Raw genomic sequence first — 19,121 nt, 5'->3', positions numbered from 1 at the left:
CCTTGAGCCCTTTCCCAGCCCCCTCATAGAAACAACCCTCTCCCTACCTTTTGCAAACCCTTGGAGATCATTATATGAAAAGTTGAGACTAATTATACTCTCAGTAATTTGGGGGCGAGGGTTAATTTTTTCCCACTGTATTTTTTTTTCACTTGATGAGCCAGCCTTGTAAGGTCTGAACTCCGTTACAAAATTCCCCAAGTCAAACTCCTTAATGTTCTTGTCTTCAATTTTCCCTTGATATCTCTCAACACACATGAATTAGTCACGCCTAACTGGCTGCCAGCACAGAACAGACAAGGTGTGATATAAATCCAGAAAAGCAGAGCTCCCCCGTGACTTAGGGTTAGGGTTAGGGCTCAGGACAGAACCTGGTAAAGGCTGACTCAGGACAAAGAACCACTCGATTTGGTGGCTGAAAATGCCGGGAGGAGGTGGGGTGGAGACCTCGCCAGGGCCAAGGCTCTGAGGGAGCCTGCCTCCCCGCTACAAAGCCGTGGAGCTGGAGTAGGCTATCTCCACTGGGAAGAGGGACACATTTTAAAATTTGTTCCAAGGTACCATACACGTGGTATTGGTCCTGCATACACCTTCGTCACCTCTGGAAGTTTGTCACAAAGTCAGAAGGAGGAGGTAAGGACCGAGAGGCAAGTTTCCTGGGGCTCCTTCTCAGGCCCGAGAGGACACCGAAGCATGTCTTTTTATTTCATTTGTTTTTGGCTATGCTGGGTCTTTGCTGCTGCACGGACTTTTCTCTAGTTGTGCTGAGTGGGGGCTACTCCGGCTGCAGCGCTCGGGCTGCTCATTGCGGCGGCTCCTCTTGTCGGGGAGCGAGGGCTCTAGGGTCCTCTAGCCTCAGTAGTTGCGGCTCCCGGGCTCTGGAGCACAGGTTCAATACCTGTGGTGCGTGCACTTAGTAGGTCTGCAGCATGTCGGATCTTCCCGACCCAGGGATTGAACCCGTGTCCCTGGCATTAGCAGGCGGATTCTTTACCACTGAGCCACCAGGGAAGCCCCAGAAGCATGTCTTAATCTCCAGCCTAAAATGCCACCCACTCTCAGCCCCTCACCTTCTAGATGCACTCCCAAGTGTACTTCCCTGGTTCCTGCCTGGAGGTATTAGCCGGGACTTGCAGCTCCTTTGGCAAATAATCCCTCCCCACTCCTGGCAGAGCCAGCACTGCCCCAGCCAAGCCATGCTGGGCCTAGAACCTCGTTATAGGAGGGCAAGTAGTGTCTTGAAAAACACCTGCCTCAACCGTCTCTGGACAAGGTAAGAGGCACAGCTGATGCTTTTAAACTACATTTTCTTTCTTTCTTTGCTGTATCAGGTCTTTGTTGCAGCGCCGTGCAGCATCTTTCGTGGCAGCTTCCAGACTCTCTAGTTGTGGCACACGGGCTTCAGGAGTTGCAGCGCGCAGGCTTAGTTGCTCCATGGCATAGGGGATCTTAAATTACCTGACCAGGGATCAAACCTGGGTCCCCTGCATTGTCAGGTGGATTCTTAACCACTGGACCACCAGGCAAATCCCCAGAGCTGGTGTTTTTAGCCAGGGAAATCAGGCCACTTTCACAGGCCCATAGAGTTGGGGGGAATGTGTGCTCAAGGACATCCCCAATCCTATCCAGGTTTCATTCCTCTTGCCTCAGGCCCCGTCCCCGGTCTTTGGTAGTCAGTCCTCGGCAGGAGGAACTGAGTTTCTTTACGGCACAGAGGCCTCCTGACTGACCCTCTGGGCCTTCAGCTGATAACTGTGATCCCGAGCCTCTCTTTCACCCGCATCATGGCTTCAGTGGTGCTCAGCAAAACCAACCGATCCCACAGTCCCTAGAATAACCATTCTCTAGCGTATCCCAGGTCCTCAAGATGCCACATGAACTGGGCAGCCCCTCTCAGCTGGTATCCTGTCCTGTCCATCATGATAACAGTCAGGAGTCACAACAGGGAGAGCCTGTTGCTGCGATGGGAGAGTGGTCCAAGCCCACGGTCCCCACCTTAGACTCCACTTCCTAAGCCCACTATCAACACCATCAGTCTGAAGGTGGGCTCTTGACAAGCAGACCCTGAAACAAGGATTATAGGCGTGAGTGATTTATTAAGGCCCTGCTCCCAGTGAGTATCCGAGTAAAGGAAATAAGACCACAAAGGAGAAGCAGAGTAAGGGCGAGTCTCAAGGCAAACTGCAGAGATGCTCGCATGGGATCCCACAGACAAGCTTGGCCACGATCCATGCCTCCGAGCAGTGCTGGCTGGAAGAGGAGGAGCTTGGTTTGAACACCTGTCTCTCATTGGCCAAGAGCCACCGTGGGGGAGGCAATCCCCAGGTACATCCAGCTCTCCACACACGTGGGTCAAGAGGCTTCAGCAGCCCCCAGGGTCATCCAGCAAAGAAGAGCTGAGGGCAGGAAGGTTAAAAGCAAAAGCTGGATGACAAGGGGAGACAAAGATGGTAAAAAGGCATCTGAGAGCATTTGACTGTTGAGTCTTAGAGCCAGGGACTCTCGGGGCTGGGAGGGGCCTCAGTCCTCACGACACCCCTCCAGGTGACCCAGCACACTCGCCACTGTCACCAGCAGTCCACACTACCGTTGGACTGGAGGCTTCAAAACTTGTCCGGAGGAGACGCCCAAAACCGGCTTCCTCCAGCATCCACTTTCTGGTCCCCATCCCTCCCAGGAGAGTTTTACTGAATAAGCCCATCCCTGGCCAAGAATCTCAGGCTGGAAGGAAGGGTCTGGGGTGCGGAGATGGGCATGGTTCTGAATACGAAGTTGTCTGCTTCTAGAGCAACGGGCAAAATGTGACAGAGAAATGAAGCCCCATAAAATCCAGAGGTGAAAACACAAAGACAGGACAAGCTATTTCCTCATTTTTGTTTATTTTGTTTCTCACTTACCAACATGTTGGTAAAACGGAGCAGGCTGTGTTAGTAAAGGAGAAGCAGGGAGGGGAGTCAGGCAGCATCTAAGAAGCCACGTGGGGGAGTCAGGAGCAGGAAGGGCCGGAAGGACCAGAGATATCAGGTGCCCCCACATCATCCTGCCCTCCCACAAGACATCGAGATTGCTGCTGCTCCGACTGACCCCCAGACGTTTACAAAATCGCCATAAAGAGCATTTCTGTTGCCTCCTGTCCTTGTCCCCAGCATTCTCCTTCTGACCCCCCGAGACGAGGCAGGGTCTACTCGGGCTGGCCCTCTGCGCGGCCTGGCCTGGAGAACCTGCCTCTGCATCTCAAGGTCCCAGCCCCTAAGCCGCAGTGGGTGTACTGGCTTCTGAGAAGGCAAGGCAGGTGGGGGCTACAGGGAGGTCTTTGGGAGTGATGGAGGGACCACCCCTTAGGACCTTGGACAGCACTCACAGGATGCCCTCTGCTTCCGCCCCCCGATTCCATTCAAGAGGATTTAGGGACCGCCTGGAGCCTGGGAATACCCCAGCGCCTGCCTGGGAGGCTTGTTCGGGTGTGGCCCTGGAGGGAAGGTTTCACCTTCACCCAGAGTGGACTTCCTGGCCTTTGCACATTGACCCAGTGGACGCTGGGACCCTGTGTTTATGAACACAAAACATTTACATGAGGATTTCGTCCACCCTGATGAACTTTCATTCGCGGAAGTATTTTCAAGGCAAAAGCCACTGAGGATAATTGAATGCCCTGATCAGTTTTCTACGTAGTGCAGATAAATTTCCTCTTCCCCCATGAAATAATTTTCACCAGGACCCTTTTACATGTGTTATACCACGTATGTCGGCTTCCCTGGTTAGTATTGGAGCTCTGTCGAATGTCACCCACCGTCTCGACCTGCTGTTGGGAGTTTTCCCCCGTGGCTCTCAACTCCAGTCAAGTCCAATTTCTCTGGGAGAGAAACTGGCCAACTTCTCACCCATTCGTACCCGAAGACGACCCTGAACCATGTGCTGTGGGCAGCAATGTGCCACCTCCGTGCCGCTTTAGCCTCGTCGATATCCTCCCGTGGAGGGTGAATCGGTCCGTCACTCAGTTGGCCAGGAAGAAGGATGCCAGCGATGTCCCAGCGTTATTCCAGGATGTTGCGGCACGTGGTCAAGACTTCCAAGCGCGCGCGGTGCTTCCCGGGTGCGGGGGAAGCGGCGCCCTCCCCGACCTCGGCGCCCTCGTCCCCAGCCCCGATCCCGGGTCAGGGCGCCTTGTCCGCCGCCGGCTCGGCGCGCGGGGCGCCCCCGGCGGCTACGCGCGCACCGCGGAGCAGGCCGAGGCCCCGGGAGCGGCCGGCGCCGTGCAGCTGGCGCTCGTGGCGGCGGATCTGCACCTTGTGGCGGAAACGCTCGCCGCAGTCCTCGCAGGCATAGGGCCGCTCGCCCGAGTGCGTGCGGCGGTGGCGCAGCAGGTTGGATGAGACGCTGAAGCGTTTGCCGCAGTCGCCGCAGGCGTAGGGCCGCTCGCCCGTGTGCGTGCGCTGGTGCTGCACGAGTGCCGAGCTCTCGCTGAAGCGCTTGGCGCAGTACGGGCACGCGTAGGGCTTCTCGCCCGTGTGGATGCGCTGGTGCGTCACCAGGTTCGAGTGCTGCGAGAAGCTCTTGCCGCATTCGCCGCAGCGGTGCGGCCGCTCGCCCGTGTGCGTGGCCTGGTGCCGCACCAGGTCCGTGCTGCGGCTGAAGCCCTTGCCGCACTCCCCGCAGATGGTCGGCCGGTCCCGGGCGCGCCGCCGCCGCCGTGGCGGCCGGGCCGGCGTCAGGGCCGCGCCGCTCGGCGGGCCCGGGACGGCCACGATCGAGGGCGCCGACACGGCAGCTGGCAGCACCATCAGCTCCTGCAGCACCACGTAGCCCGGGGGCGCCACCACCACCGCGGCGGGCGCCCCCGCGGCGGCCGGCACCAGCTCCAGCTGCAGCTCGGGCGGCACAGGGGTCAGCTCCAGCTGCAGCTCAGGCGGGTGTACCCCAGGCTCCACTGGTGTCAGCTCCAGCTGCACCTCTGGCGGCTGCGCCAGCTGCTGCTCCAGCTGCTTCTCCAGCTGCTGCAGCTGCTCCTGCAGTTGGAGCTGCAGCTGCCGCTGCTCCTGCTGCCGCTCCAGCTCCTGCCGCTGCCGCTCCAGCTCCTGATCAGACTCCACATCCACCGGCATGAGCTCCAGCTCAACCTCCTCCTCCTCCTCCGGCCCCAGAGGTCGGGGTTGCAGCTGCTGCTGCAACTGCTGCTGCTGCAGCAGCAACAGCTCCAGCTGTTCTTGCTGCTGCTGCAGCAGCTGCAGCTGTTCCTGCTGCTTCTGCAGCTGCTGCTGCAGCTCTAACTGCTCCTGCTGTGGTTGTAACTGTTCCTGCTGCTGCTGCCGCCGCTGTAACTCTTGCTGCTGCAACAGCTGTTGCTGCAACTGTTCTTGGTGCTGGAGCTGTTCTTGTTGCTGCAGCAGCTGACACTGTTCTTGCTGTGGTTGTAGCTGCTCCTGCTGTTGTAGCTGCTGTGGCTGCTGTACCGCTTGCTGCAGCTGCTGTACCGCTTGCCGCGGCAGCTGTGGCCATCCCTGCTGTAAGTCCTGTTGCAGCTCCTGCTGCGGCTGTGGCAGCTGCTGTTCTTGCACTTGCCCCTCCTCTGATGGTTCCTGCCGCTGCAGCTGCTTCTGCTGCTCATACTGCACACACGGGGGCTTTTCCTGCAGTTCCTGCCGCTGGAACCGTTCCTGCCGCAGCCGTGACCTCCGTCGCACCGGCCTGTGCTGCTCCCGTGACTGTTTCTGCCTTGGCATCAGCCGCAGCCGCGGTTTCAGCGGCCCCTGTTGTTCAGACTGGGGTTCTTCCTGCAGTTCTGGCTGCGGTCGGGGCAGTGGCTCTTGCCCATCTTGCTGCTGCTGCGACTCTGGCTGAGGTCCTGCCCCTTGGTTGTGTGGCTGCGGTTGTGGCTGCTGCTCCGGCCACTGTTTTAACTGTCGGGCTTGCAGCTTCTGCCGTCCTGACGCAGTCTCCTCAGCGACTTCACTGGCCCGCTTGGGAGCTGAGGCTGCTGGCCGCGGTGGGCTGCTCCTCTCCTGAGCATCTTCTCCCTCCTGACTCTCACTCCCACCGCTGCCACCTGGAGTGGGAATGGCAGGGAGCCAGGAGAGAAAGATCTGGTGTCAGCTCTCTGGTTCAGACTGCCATGATGTCCTTCCTAACCCTCCCCCATGTACAGTCACCCTATGATACGCTCCTGAGCCCTCAGCAGGGACCCCCAAAACAGGGGACCACGTGACAATGGCAGCAGGATAGAAAGAGAAATGCCCAGCAGTGTGGCGTTGGCTTAGAAATGTATCCAAGGGACAGCTAGCTGGTCACATCACTCTGGACCCCAGGCCCCCAACCTCTCCTCAGGGCCTCCTTCCACACAGGCTCGATGCTTAGACCTTGGCAGTGACACCACCCTGGGTGCCTGGGGCTCCCCAACACCACTCCCCGAAAAGTCCTTTGGGCCTAACCGCCATCTGAGAGGAATCTGTGAACCTGCCATTCCCATGGCTAAGCCACAAGCCCATGCTGAACTCTGACCTCAGTCAAAGGTCACACTCGAACCAAATGAAACTCACCCTCTCTGTACATAATAAAGAATTTCTGTCAGGCTGCCTGGAAGTGTTTCCACAGCAGTTTCTAAAAATCACCGAAGTCAGAGAGAACATGTGGTTTCCAGGTGGGAGGTGCCCGGTAATTCTACCAGGTAGCAGCTGGCTAACCTCCTGCAGGTTCAGGGCCCTCCTGGTCTGGAACATACCTTTGTCATCCCCACACTGCCAGCTTAATGAGTCAAGCAGGAAGGGCCCCGGCATCACCCTTAGTAGGTACTTGAAAAATCCCTCTCCCTGTGGGTTAGGAATTAGCTTGAAAATTAGCAAGAAGTTTGGAAATATTAATACCAAGGATACAACTAGCTCCATTTGAAATAGCCTTTAGACTGAAAGTGGTCAGCTTGTTTGTTTGTTTTCTGGCCGTACCACTTAGCATGTAGGATCTTAGTTCCCCAACCAGGAGTGGAACCCGAGTCCCCTGCATTAGAAATTCGGAGTCTCAACCACTAGACTGCCAGGCAAGTCCGAGGCTGGAAGTAGTTTTAGGCTGTTAATTCTCAGATGGAAAGGAACGATTCACAGCCCCAAGTCTACATGGCACCTGGCCAGTTACTTAACCCCTGGGAACCTGAGTTTCCCCATCTGCTTAAAGGAGCTAAACCCCTTTCGGGCAAATTGCGAAAAATTAGAGGGCTAAACACACAGCCCCAGCATGGTGCACGATGTAGAGTAAGCTCGGCGATACAGGACTCACCTCGTTGCTGCATCTCACAAAGCCCACACGCAGTTTTTCACTCTGAGCATAGTGCTGTGCTATCAGAAAATCCAAAGAGGCCTTCTCCATTCCCAAGTCTGATTCAACATCTGTTTTCCCCATAGCATCGTATTTTCAACTTTGGAATGGGAAGTAGAGGTTTGGTTGACCCAATTTTGCTTTCTGGCTGATTTTCCAGGAATATACTGATTTCATAAAATCAAGGGATATCTACATGTAAATAATTCCCTCTTAGAAAACCTATTCCCAAGACCCTTCGCTTAGGCTAATGGATCAGTGAGTGCATTTTCCTTACACACTCACACCAGGTGGGAGTATGCGGGAAGTGAGGGAAGACAGACCATCACAGACAACCTGTTGTCACGGCAAATCCAAGGTCACATGGGCACTCCCTCCTCCTACCACCTCTGGGGGCAGCCGGGACTCATCACCCCTCTGGGTAGGTCCTCTCATTTCTAGGACAGTGCTTGGCCAAACGACCACTCCCTGCTTCTCATGGCATTTGCACACTCTTACCAATGATATTTTGGTAAATGTATACTGAAGTGTCATCGGATGTGCCTGCTCTCGCGAGATTTTTGTCAGTTGAGTATTTAAGCCAAGAGTCCTGGGAATTCCCTGGTGGTCCAGTGATTAGGATTCTGAGCTCTTACTGCAGAGGGTGTGGGTTCGATCCCTGGTCGGGGAACTCCGATCTCACAAGCCACATGGGGAAGCTGGCGGTGGGGGGTGGAGGGGAGGTGTGTGTGTGGTGGAAAGCCAAGGGTCCTAGTTGAGTCCATACATCCCCATCCGACGCCTCATCCCTTTGGTCCTTTTCATGTTCTGTTCAACCCTGCCCAGCCCCTCACTCAGTGCTCTCAAAGCACAGAGTAGGGAGGTGGCTCCCGTGAGCATGGCCGCCTTGGAAGATTTGCTAAGAGTAGGGAGCGGGGCAAGTCTTGGAACGTTCTTCGAGGCCACATTTGCCTCCGGAAAAAAGGAGAGAAAGATGGATGGAAGCAGGCAGAAGTCAAGGAAAAGCGGACAAGACCAGAGGCCACAGAGAAAAGCCAAATAACCAGTGACAAGGGTGCCCCTCAGCCCCTGAATTCAATCTGGGACCTTGAGTCATAGGGAGGAGAGTGGAAGGAGACGGAGGTTGTGTGAGCCCTGGGAACCAGCAGCACGCGTCCAGGTGGGGGATGGGGGCTGAGAATGTGCGCACCGCCAGGCAGCCCTCACCAGCAACACTGCAGCCCGATGGTGGCTTCAAAAAACCCTGAGGTGACCCTGCCGATGTGAGGGCATGCAGCCTCCCCGCCACACCCCTGACAGAGGGCTGCTTGCCAACCTTCAGGGCTCCCTCTCAGCAGGCCTGGGGCTTGGTCAAAGGATCCTCGCCAGGGATCTGAGGACCATCTCCTGGTTCAGGAGGTCAGAGGTGCCCCCCACCCTTAGCCCCTTACCTGAGGGGGTGTCGGGTCCCAGGCCCGCACCTTTAAGACGGCGAGGCTTCCGCACGAAGGTCTTGGTTGCCCGCCTCACCTTCATCCTGGCGGTCAGACCAAGATCCTGGGGAGCCAGCTGTGCTGAGGGGAAGGAAGGAAGCTGTTCAGACTGGCGGGGAGCCCCAGGCCAGGGGCCCTGATGCCTTGCTGCCTCAAGTCGGCAGCTCACCCCTGCCGGAAAGGAGGACAGTGTGGTCCACGGCTAGGAAAAGGATGAGCGAGGGCAGCCTGGAGGCCCTGCTCCCAGGGCCAGCTCCCTGCACAGGGAATCCTGACTCTCCTGACTTTGTGCAGGGCCCACGTCCAGCCTCCTGCCTGGGGCAGCCCTTGCAGCTGCTCATCACCGATGATGAGAGACAACGGCTAGGTACACTCCCAGAAGGGACGTTTGGGGAAGTTTACAGGAAAAAAGACTTGTTTGTCCATCTCCATCTCACATTCCCCTGGCCCCCTCAAAACATGGACAAGTCTGTTCAATTCCCTGGTCTCTTGCCTCCCAAGCTGCTCTGGGGATTGGCCCAGTCTTCCCAGGTCACCAGCAGACTGCCAGTTCTGGGCCATGGGAGTCTATCCAGGTGCCACCTCAGTTCCCAGGACGCCAGGTTCCCAGAGCACTACAAGCCCTGCAACTGGAGGGCTGCGGGCCTGGCCCTGTGCCCCAGCGCTCCTGAGGTCTGCAGGGCTCCCCGCCCCTCTCCAGCATCCCCCCGCCCCTCTCCAGCGTCCCCCCAGGGTCCCTGTGGCAGTATCCTCGCCTCCTAAGAGGATGACTCCAGGTCCCTCTAGCTTCCAAGAATCCAGCCCAACCCTCTTAAGAAAAGCCTCCCTGGGTTCGCCCTGCTGACCTACCCCTCTGGGCCTCACCTGGCACAAGCATCGCCTGCTCTGCGGGCAGCCTGGGTGCTAGGGGAGGTGTGGTCAGCAGGGAATGGAAGGTGAAGGCCAGAGCGTTTAGCCAGCTCCTTCGCCAGACGCCCCCATCCAGAAAGAGCCGGGGAGGCGCTGGGCCACCCGGGTGGGCTTTCTGGTCACTTGGGACGGTCTGTTGCTGTCAGGGTTGCCGAGGTCGCCCTGGGCCAAAAGAAGGGGGGCAGAGCACAGTTCAAGAGCAGAAGTTGGTGTGGGCCCCCTGGGGCTGGGGCGGGGGGAAGGCAGGGGGCAGGGTGGAGAGGTGTAGACAGAGCCCCGAACCAGCGCGGGGCTCAGGGCGGGACCATTGCGGGCGCCGAGGGCGGACCGGGGGCGGACCTGGTGGGCGGTGGACCGGTGTCGTTTCAGCCCGGGGCAGCGCGGGGCCGGCCAGGGATCTGCCCGCCGCCACAGGTGCCAGGAGCCGGCGGGCGGGCGGCCTGGGCCGGGCCGGGCCGCGCGGAAGGCGGGCGGGGGGCGGGCGTCGCGGCCGGGCCGGGGTCCCCGTGCGCTCGCCCGCCCGCCCGAGCGTGCGACCTGCCGTGCGTCCGAGCGGGCAGCTGTCGGGCCGGGGGCGGGGGCGGGGGCGGCGGGGGCCGGCACAGGAAGTCCCCCCGGCATCCGCATCCTGTCCCCCGCGCCCCGGCCCCCGCCGCCGCCGCCGCTCTAGGCCGCCGCGAGCTCGGTGGGCTTAACCCTTCCCGGCCCGGCCACTCACCCCGCGCGGGGGGCGCGAGCCGGGGGCGCCGGGGCCGGGCGCGGGGCGCCGGGGCCGGGCGCAGCGCGCTCCGCAGCATCTCCGGGTGTACGCGTCCGCGCGCCCGGGTTGGCGACTGTCGCCGCGCGAGTGCGGGGGAGGCTCCCAGCCGGGCTCGGCAGCCCGCTGAAGGGCAGGCACGGCACCGGGACAAACGGGGTTCAAGTCGCACTCAGGTGACGCTCGGTTCACGAAGCCCCATCCCGGGCCGCTGCGCACACCCTAGAGAGGCCTCTCCTTCGTCCCCCTGGACCCATGTCCTGGATCCTGGAGTGGCGGGGATGGGCCTGGGGGCGCGGGGAGTTGTGGCTGGCATTCAGGTGGGCGTGGACCCCAAAGGACCAGATGGGGCCGTAGGGGTCACCCTGGCCAACTGGAGAACTAAGCTTGGCTCTCTCTGCGCCCTTGCGCTGTGCGTACCGCCGCGTGGCCAGGCCCTCTCGCCACCCCCACCCTCTGCCCTCCCCAACCCCCTCCTCAGCCGCTCAGGGCAGCGGCCCTCCCTGGTCGTGCCGAGCCGCTTCCCCGCGGGTCAGGAGGGGTCCCTGTGTCTCCATATCCCGCCCCTTTGCTACTCTGTTCTCTCTCATCTGGAGAGGGGCTGACGCTGAAATCAGGATGCTCCAGTTCTCCGAAAACCCAAAGCACTGGCCGCAGATGCTCCTGGGGGGAGCACGGGGGTGCCCCACTGGAGGGGGACAGGGGTCCTCCTGTGGTCACAGCCCCCTCCCCCGTTACTGTCTCCACGCTCACATAGCTGCCACACCTGTGGCCCCCTTGTTCCGATTTTGGATTCTTCCAGGCCCTTTGGGAGTGGAGATTGGGGCTTCCCCTCTCGCCCTTGCCTGAACCGCCTACACTCTGGCAGCTTCACCCCAGATGAGGTGCTCCAGAGGGCAGGGACCGCATCTGCCTCCGTAGAGAAATAAGCGCAGCGAGAGCCCATCTTTGGAGGCGGAAAAATCTGGGTTCCCAAGGGGGGCTCTTCCAGCCGTGTTAGGAGGCCAATTATGGCCTTCCATTGGGGCGTGGGACCGCACCACACTAGCCGGGTGTCTGGGGGTGAATGAACTGGCTCCCTCCTGCCCGGGGCAGGCGTGCCCCTTCCTCTGCCTGGGAGAGTTGAGAGCAGAGCTATTTCTGCCTCCTCCTGCCTCCTGGGAGACCTCAAGCCCAGAGGATCCACTCCCCGCCGGCGAATGTTTAACCTCCCCCCTCTGCTGGCTTCTTTCCAACAACACTTGCTCATTCCCACAGCTCTCTCATCTTAAAACAGGCACCGTCCCCACAACCTCACTCTCTTGCCCTTGGTGCCAAACTTGCTGGAAAGATGCCCCATGATAGTTCTGTCCATACCCCCATCGTCCTGACCCCCCTTCCCTCTCTGCAGCCTGGCCTCTGCCTCGTCACTGCACTCAGACAGCTCTGCCTGATGTCACCAGGGACCTCCACTGATGTCTCAGTTTGTTCCACCTCTAGTCAGCTTTGCTGGGAGAGCACTCTTGGTTCCCCCTTCTTCCCCGCGTACTACCTTTGCAGGCTCTCTTCCTTCACCAGGCTCATTGCTCACCTTTACATCATGCCAACCTGCAATCAGGTGTCTTCCCGGGGCAGCTCTCCCCAAGAACGTTTCTCTGGTCCACACCTGAGCACTGGCTTGACCAAAGCTACCACCCTTTCTTTCGCTTTCTTCCTCTTCTTCCCTTTAATCTTTTTTTTTCAAATTTTTCTCTTTTTTCTTGCTGCACCATGCAGCAACACGCAGGATCCTTGCTCCCTGATCAAGGATTGAACCCAGGCCCCCTGCAGTTAGAAGCATGGAGTCCTAACCACTGGACTGCCAGGTAAGTCCCTGTCTTACTTACTTTCTTCTTCTTTTTTTTAATCAAGGTAACACGTATACCAAGTTGAGTAAATCAAATAGTTCTACAATATCTGCAGCAACAAGAAAAGTTTCTCCTCACTTGTGAGTCCACTCCCATTTCTTCAGATCTCTCTTGCCATGTTTCTAAATATTGTGCTTCTAACGCTCTTACTTGCTTTTTCCAGTTTAGATCATATCTATTGACATCCCACTCTGGAAGGTGCAGGTTAAACTGTTTAAACCACACAGAGACATGCATACTTTCCCTGCCATCCTCCCGTTGTCTAATCATTTGTCTGGTCTTTATCCTGTTTTCTGGGTGAGAGCTTCAAACTCTGGTGGCTCAGACAGTAAAGAATCCGCCTGCAATGCAGGAGAACCAGGTTTGATCCCTGGGTCAAGAAGATCTCCTAACAAGGGAATGGCTGCCCACTCCAGGAAATCCCATGAACAGAGGAGTCTGGCGGGCTACAGTCCACGGGGCTGCAAAGAGTCAGACTCCACTGAACACACAGACCCGCACTCAGACAGCCGTCAGTGTAAGTGCTTTCCCGAATTCTGTGAGTTGATCTAACGCAGTAACGAACCCAAGTGGGTCACAGGAATCCTGACTTTGTAGCCAGCTGGTCGGAAGTGCAGGTGGCCTGGGAACGTCCAAACGTGAGGCCAGCGTATGAAGTCAGGGTGGTGTGTGCTGGGCTTAGTTGCAGCATGCAGGATCTAGTTCCCTGATCAGGGATGGAACCTGGGCCGCCTGCACTGGGAGCAGAGTCAACTGGTAGACCACTGAGGAACTCACTCTCCTCTTCCTCGCTTTTTGGCTTCGGGTATTGCTACTGCGGATGTCCAGGGCCATTTTGATACCGTCCTTTGCACATGACGGATACTTGCTCTCTGTGCTGTGTGCTCAGTTGCTCTCTTGTGTCTGACCTTTGTGACTGCATAGACTATAGACTGCCAGGCTCCTCTGCCTGCGGGATTTTCCTGGCAAGAATACTGGAGTGGGTTGCCATGTCTTCCTCCAGTTTTTCTCTCTGGAAGCTTGTAAATATATATTTTTTAAACCTGTATTCTGAAATTCACTTGTGGACACTCAGGCAGCCACTTCAATCTGGAGACTCATGTTTATCGGTTCTGAGAAGTGAATTTGAGTAATTTCTTTGATCGTGTTCCCCTTGGTTTTCTTTTCTCCTTTTCTGGAATTTTGATTTTTTCAGATATTGGACCCTCTGTTCCACTCCTCTCAATTTTAACTTCTCTTCTATTTTTCATCACTTAACCTCTCGGTACACTTTCTGGAGGCTTTTCTCTTCATTTTCTTCTAAGCTTTCTGTTGAATGCTTGTATTTCTGGTATTCTGTCTTCCATTCCCCAGAGCTTTCCTATTCTCAAGCTCTTGCTTTTCTCATGCATGCTGTTCTTGTTTCATGATTCCAGTGCTTGCTCTCATCTCTCTGAGGACAATGAAGTTTGTTCCTGCTCCCTCTGTCATCTTTGTTTGCTCCAGTTGTTCCCCCCCTCCCTCCAATGTGTCTATTTCATTTCTTCTGTTGGAGGATTTCCTAGGATGCTGGCTGACCCTGGGCGGTTTGATCACGTGTGTGGTCATTAAATCCCCCTTGCTTTCAAGATGAACTCTCCCTGCCTTTGGTTTACTGGCCCCAGGCTTATGCCAGATCTGGCTCAGATTCTGGAGTTGGGTTTCATTAGGGCTCATTGGTTCATGGGTTCACCTTCAGGCAACCTCCATGGGGGCTGCAGGGCTCAGCTGGGCCATGCCTGGATCAAGGATGGATCCAGGACCTCAGGGGTGAAGTCAGGACACTATCACCAGCAGGAAAGGGGGGCTGAATTGTGGATGGACAGAAACAACAGATCCATCATAACTGGAATGTATTGGTATTTATTCACAATGCGTTTACACGGTCAAGATCCTAATATACACATTGACTTTCAACAACTTGCTCTTTTTTTTTCTCCCTGACCTGGAACTGAACCTGAGCCCACAGCTGTGAAAGCACAGAGTGCTAACCATTCAAGGGACTTAGCACACGCGCACACACAATCCACTCCAAAGGAGGAGCCCAGCTTCCCTGAAGGGGCTGCCTGTCAAACACTTGCCCCCAAAGAGGTCCTTTATCAAGAAGGAGACAGACGACTGGTTGTGTTCAGTCACTCAGTAGTGTCTGACTCTTTGCAATTCCATGGACTGTAGCCCCCCGGCTCTTCTGCCCATGGAATTTTCCAGGCAAGAATACTGGAGTGGGTTGCTGTTTCCTACTCCAGGGGATCTTTCTGACCCAGGAATCGAACCCTCGTCTCTTTTGCCTCCTGCATTGACAGGCGGATTCTTTTACCGTTAGCGCCACCTGAGAATCCCAGATGACTGGTGTTAGTCGTTCAGTTGTGTCCAACTCTTTGTGATCCCATGGACTGTAACCCACCAGGCTCTTCTGTCCATGGATTCTCCGGCGAAGAATACTGGAAGGCAATGGCTAATAATTCTGCCACATACACTTGCTCCAGCTTCCCTGGTGGCTAGTGGTAAAGAATCTGCTTGCCATTGCAGAAAATGTGGGTTTGATCCCTGGGTCAGGAAGATCCCCTGGAGACGGGAATAGCAACCCACTCCAGAATTCTTGCCTAGAAAACTCCATGGACAGAAGAACCTGGCAGGCTACACTCCCTGGGGTCACAATGAGTCAGACATGACTTAGTGACAAAGACCAAACCAGATGCTTGCTTGCCACACATTTTTTTTTTCATTTTTTTTTTAAATTTTATTTTATTTTTAAATTTTACATAATTGTATTAGTTCTGCCAAATATCAAAATGAATCCGCCACAGGTATACATGTGTTCCCCATCCTGAACCCTCCTCCCTCCTCCCTCCCCATACCATCCCTCTGGGTCGTCCCAGTGCACCAGCCCCAAGCATCCAGTGTCGTGCATCAAACCTGGACTGGCAACTCGTTTCATACATGATATTTTACATGTTTCAATGCCATTCTCCCAAATCTTCCCACTCTCTCCCTCTCCCACAGAGTCCATAAGACTGTTCTATACATCAGTGTCTCTTTTGCTGTCTCGTACACAGGGTTATTGTTACCATCTTTCTAAATTCCATATATATGTGTTAGTATACTGTATTGGTGTTTTTCTTTCTGGCTTACTTCACTCTGTATAATAGGCTCCAGTTTCATCCACCTCATTAGAACTGATTCAAATGTATTCTTTTTAATGGCTGAGTAATACTCCATTGTGTATATGTACCACAGCTTTCTTATCCATTCATCTGCTGATGGACATCTAGGTTGCTTCCATGTCCTGGCTATTATAAACAGTGCTGCGATGAACATTGGGGTACACGTGTCTCTTTCCCTTCTGGTTTCCTCAGTGTGTATGCCCAGCAGGCCACACATTTTTTTAACAGCTGACAATATGATGGGCAAAAATTACCTCACTGCTCTAATTTGGATTAACAAAATTAAATGACATTGAACAGGATTTCATAAGTTGAAGGAGGCATGTGCTCACTCAGTCATGTCCAACTCTTTGTGACCCCATGGACTGTAGCCCGTCAGGTTCTTCTGTCCATGGAGTTTTCTAGGCAAGAATTCTGGAGTGGGTTGCCATTCTCTTCTCCAGGGGATCTTCCTGACCCAGGGATCAAACCTACATTTCCTGAATTGGCAAGCGGATTCTTTACCACTAGCCACCAGGGAAGCTGGAGCAAGTGTATGTGGCAGAATTATTAGCCATTGCCTTCCAGTGTTCTTTGCCGGAGAATCCCATGGACAGAAGAGCCTGGTGGGTTACAGTCCATGGGATTCTCCAGGCAAGAATACTGGAGAGGGATGCCATTTCCTCCTCCAGGGGATCTTCCCAACCTAGGAATCGAACCCTGGGTTTGATCGTCTCTTATGTCTCCTGTATTGGAAGGCAGATTCTTTACTACTAGCACTACCTGGGAAGCCCTCAAGAAGGCATCAGTTCAGTTCAGTTCAGTCGCTCAGTCGTGTCCGACTCTTTGCGATCCCATGAATCGCAGCACACCAGGCCTCCCCGTCCATCTCCCAGAGTTCACTCAGACTCACGGCCATCGACAGTGATGCCATCCAGCCATCTCATCCTCTGTCGTCCCCTTCTCCTCCTGCCCCCAATCCCTCCCAGCATCAGAGTCTTTTCCAATGAGTCAACTCTTCGCATGAGGTGGCCAAAGTACTGGAGTTTCAGCTTTAGCATCATCCCTTCCAAAGAAATCCCAGGGCTGATCTCCTTCAGAATGGACTTGTTGGATCTCCTTGCAGTCCAAGGGACTCTCAAGAGTCTTCTCCATCACCACAGTTCAAAAGCATCAATTCTTCAGCACTCAGTTTAAGTATAATTAAAATACTGTACTTTATCTGTTTTTTTTTGTTTGTTTGTTTGTTTGTTTCTTTTAACTTTTAGGCCATCCTGTGAGGCATGGAGGATCTTAGTTCCCTGACCAGGAATTGAACCTGGGTCTCCTGCACTGGGAGTGTGGAGTCTTAGCCACTGGATGACCAGGGAAGTTCCTACTTTTCATTTCTAGAAGTTCTACCTAACTTTTTTTTTCCCCTATCTTCTAGGTAATTCACACTGCTGCTGCTGCTAAGTCGCTTCAGTCGTGTCCAACTCTGTGTGACCCCATAGATGGCAGCCCACCAGGCTTCCCCGTCCCTGGTATTCTCCAGGCAAGAACACTGGAGTGGGTTGCCATTTCCTTCTCCAATGCATGAAAGTGAAAAGTGAAAGTGAAGTCGCTCAGTCGTGTCCGACTCTTAGTGACCCCATGGACTGTAGCCCACGAGGCTCCTCCATCCATGGGATTTTCCAGGCAAGAGTACTGGAGTGGGGTGCCATTACCTTCTCCGGTAATTCACAGTTACCTAGTAATTTCCCCCTGTAGTTTCCCATTTGTCTTTTATGCCATTAACCATGACTGTTTTAGTCCAGCTGTGGCACTGGAAGACTTTTTGAACCTGTTTCTGTCAGTTGCATCTCCTGGTCCTCACTCTTGTTCATCTCTCGCTGGACATCAGTCGGTCTCCTTGGACAGTCATTGGTGGGTTGAGCCCAGGATGAGTGACTTTCCTCCAGAGAATGTGTGTTTGCTCCTCGCGGGCACCGGGGAGGACTGCAAGTCCAGGAACCCCTAAGGACTGAGGTCACGGCAGGCAGTGTGCTGTCAACCCAGGGTGAGGACTTGCCCCCGCCCGTCACTTCTTAGGAACCAGACTTCCCTTTGGCTTTTCCCAGGCTCCACTCAGTGCGAGGGCAACATTCCCTGCCGTCTTCTGTTCTTCTTCAAGGTATATCCCAGGGGTTCCAGCAGAACGGAGAGTGGGTCTCCTAGTAGATCCCCACTTGAGCCCTTCATCCTTGGGGCCCTCAGGGGCACAGGTGCCTTTGTGCCCCTTACCTGCCTTCGCTTACCATCTGACCTGGATCTTGTCTTTGGCCATGCTGAGTCTTTGTTGCTGCATGTGGACTTTCACCAGCTGCGGTGAGCAGGGTCTACCCCCTAGTTTCAGGCTTCACATTGCGCTGGCTTCTCTTGTTGTGGAGCACAGGCTCTAGGTGCCAGGGCTTCAGTAGTTGCAGCGCATGAGCTCAGCAGTTGCGGTTCCTCGACTCCAGAGCACTGGCTTAATAGTTGTGACGCACAGGCTTAGTTGCTCCTCGGCAGGTGGGGTCCCCCCGGACCAGGGATCGAACTTGTGTCTCCTGCATTGGCAGGCGGATTCTTTACCACTGACCCCCTCAGGGAAGTCCCTGAGCTGGATGTTCTTCATAACCTGCTGGTTTGTCCGTAGGTCATTGTATGTTTTCCAGTGTTTTTAATTAAAGCAGAAGTGTTGGCTGAAAAATCTAACCCATCACTACCAGAAATAGAAGTTCTAAAATGCACTTAAAAAATTTACTTGTAATCAGACAAGTAACATGTGAATACACCATCCTTATAAAAACCAACTGTGTGCGGTTATCGGCTGGTACGTATGCCAGACCCAGGCTTCTTTTACTTACAGGAGTCAGGGACTGATTCAGTCTTGCCCTTCCTTACGACTCAGAATATTTTTTTAAATTGAGTTAAAAAATAAAAATTGAAACTTTAAAACTGTGTAGACGAGGAAAGGCCTCCTTTGGCTGTCACCCCATGTCCATTATCTTCCCCAGAGGTTTCCACTGTTTTTGGCTTAGTACATACCATTCAAAAAACATACTTATTTATTAGGCTGTATTTACTTATTTGGCCGTGGCAGATCTTTGAACTGACGCAGGGATCAACCCAGTGGAAGCATGGCATCTTAACCCCTGGACTGCCAGGGAAGCCCCTCTTTTCTATGAATTTTCTGTTCATTTCCTTCACTCAATTTAAAAATTGGAATGTCTTTGGATCGGTGGGTAATTTCTTATACATTCTGTGTAGATAGTTTGTTTTGCCTGTTGCCTAATATTTTCTTATGTATCAATTTTTAATGGATGTAAAATACCATTGTAAAGAAAAAAAAAAGATGGTGCAAGTGCCTGGCACATACTTACTTAACAGGAGGCCCATCATTTGTAATTGCCCACATACTGCTAAAAATACCACAGAAGAAATCTGTGCCTCTAGTGGCTTTGTTTCCTACATGTTTTCTTTTTTTTTTTTGCAAAATCACCTGAAGTCTGAGTGCAGCTGAGCCTATGTAGCCCTGGAGATAAATGGTGACGCCCACCTTCTGGGACACAGCCAGGTTCAGAGGCCCTCTCATCAGGAAGCGATAGGAGAGTCCCTTTTGCACCCTTTACAG

General features: G+C 54.7%; 1 protein-coding gene across 4 annotated transcripts; it reads right to left on the bottom strand.

Moving 5' to 3' along the window:
* Positions 1 to 2,844: 2,844 nt before the first annotated feature.
* Positions 2,845 to 10,255, bottom strand: ZNF853 (zinc finger protein 853). Of its 4 annotated transcripts, none has more exons than XM_055562162.1 (4): positions 10,023 to 10,255; positions 9,639 to 9,845; positions 8,733 to 8,855; positions 2,845 to 6,043 (listed from the first exon to the last, which is right to left on the bottom strand). In XM_055562162.1, exons 2-4 carry the CDS (start codon positions 9,649 to 9,651, stop codon positions 4,155 to 4,157), a joined length of 2,025 nt encoding a protein of 674 aa, XP_055418137.1. In that variant the 5' UTR covers positions 9,652 to 9,845; positions 10,023 to 10,255; the 3' UTR covers positions 2,845 to 4,154. The 4 variants fall into 4 exon arrangements, with proteins under 4 accessions (XP_055418137.1, XP_055418138.1, XP_055418139.1 ...); XM_055562163.1 differs by having other exon boundaries at positions 8,763 to 8,855; XM_055562164.1 differs by having other exon boundaries at positions 8,733 to 8,850.
* Between the last annotated feature and the right edge of the window lie 8,866 nt (positions 10,256 to 19,121).

This window comes from Bubalus kerabau, chromosome 23, assembly GCF_029407905.1.
Source record: "Bubalus kerabau isolate K-KA32 ecotype Philippines breed swamp buffalo chromosome 23, PCC_UOA_SB_1v2, whole genome shotgun sequence".
Taxonomy (NCBI): domain Eukaryota; kingdom Metazoa; phylum Chordata; class Mammalia; order Artiodactyla; family Bovidae; genus Bubalus; species Bubalus kerabau.
This window is presented reverse-complemented; position numbering and strand designations above follow the sequence as displayed.

What these genes read in the sequence shown, in the direction of transcription:
- ZNF853 (XM_055562162.1), bottom strand. An exon ending in GGGACCCGACACCCCCTCAG is followed by an intron (nt 6,044 to 8,732) that starts GTAAGGGGCTAA and finishes TTCCCACTCCAG; the next exon opens with GTGGCAGCGGTGGGAGTGAG.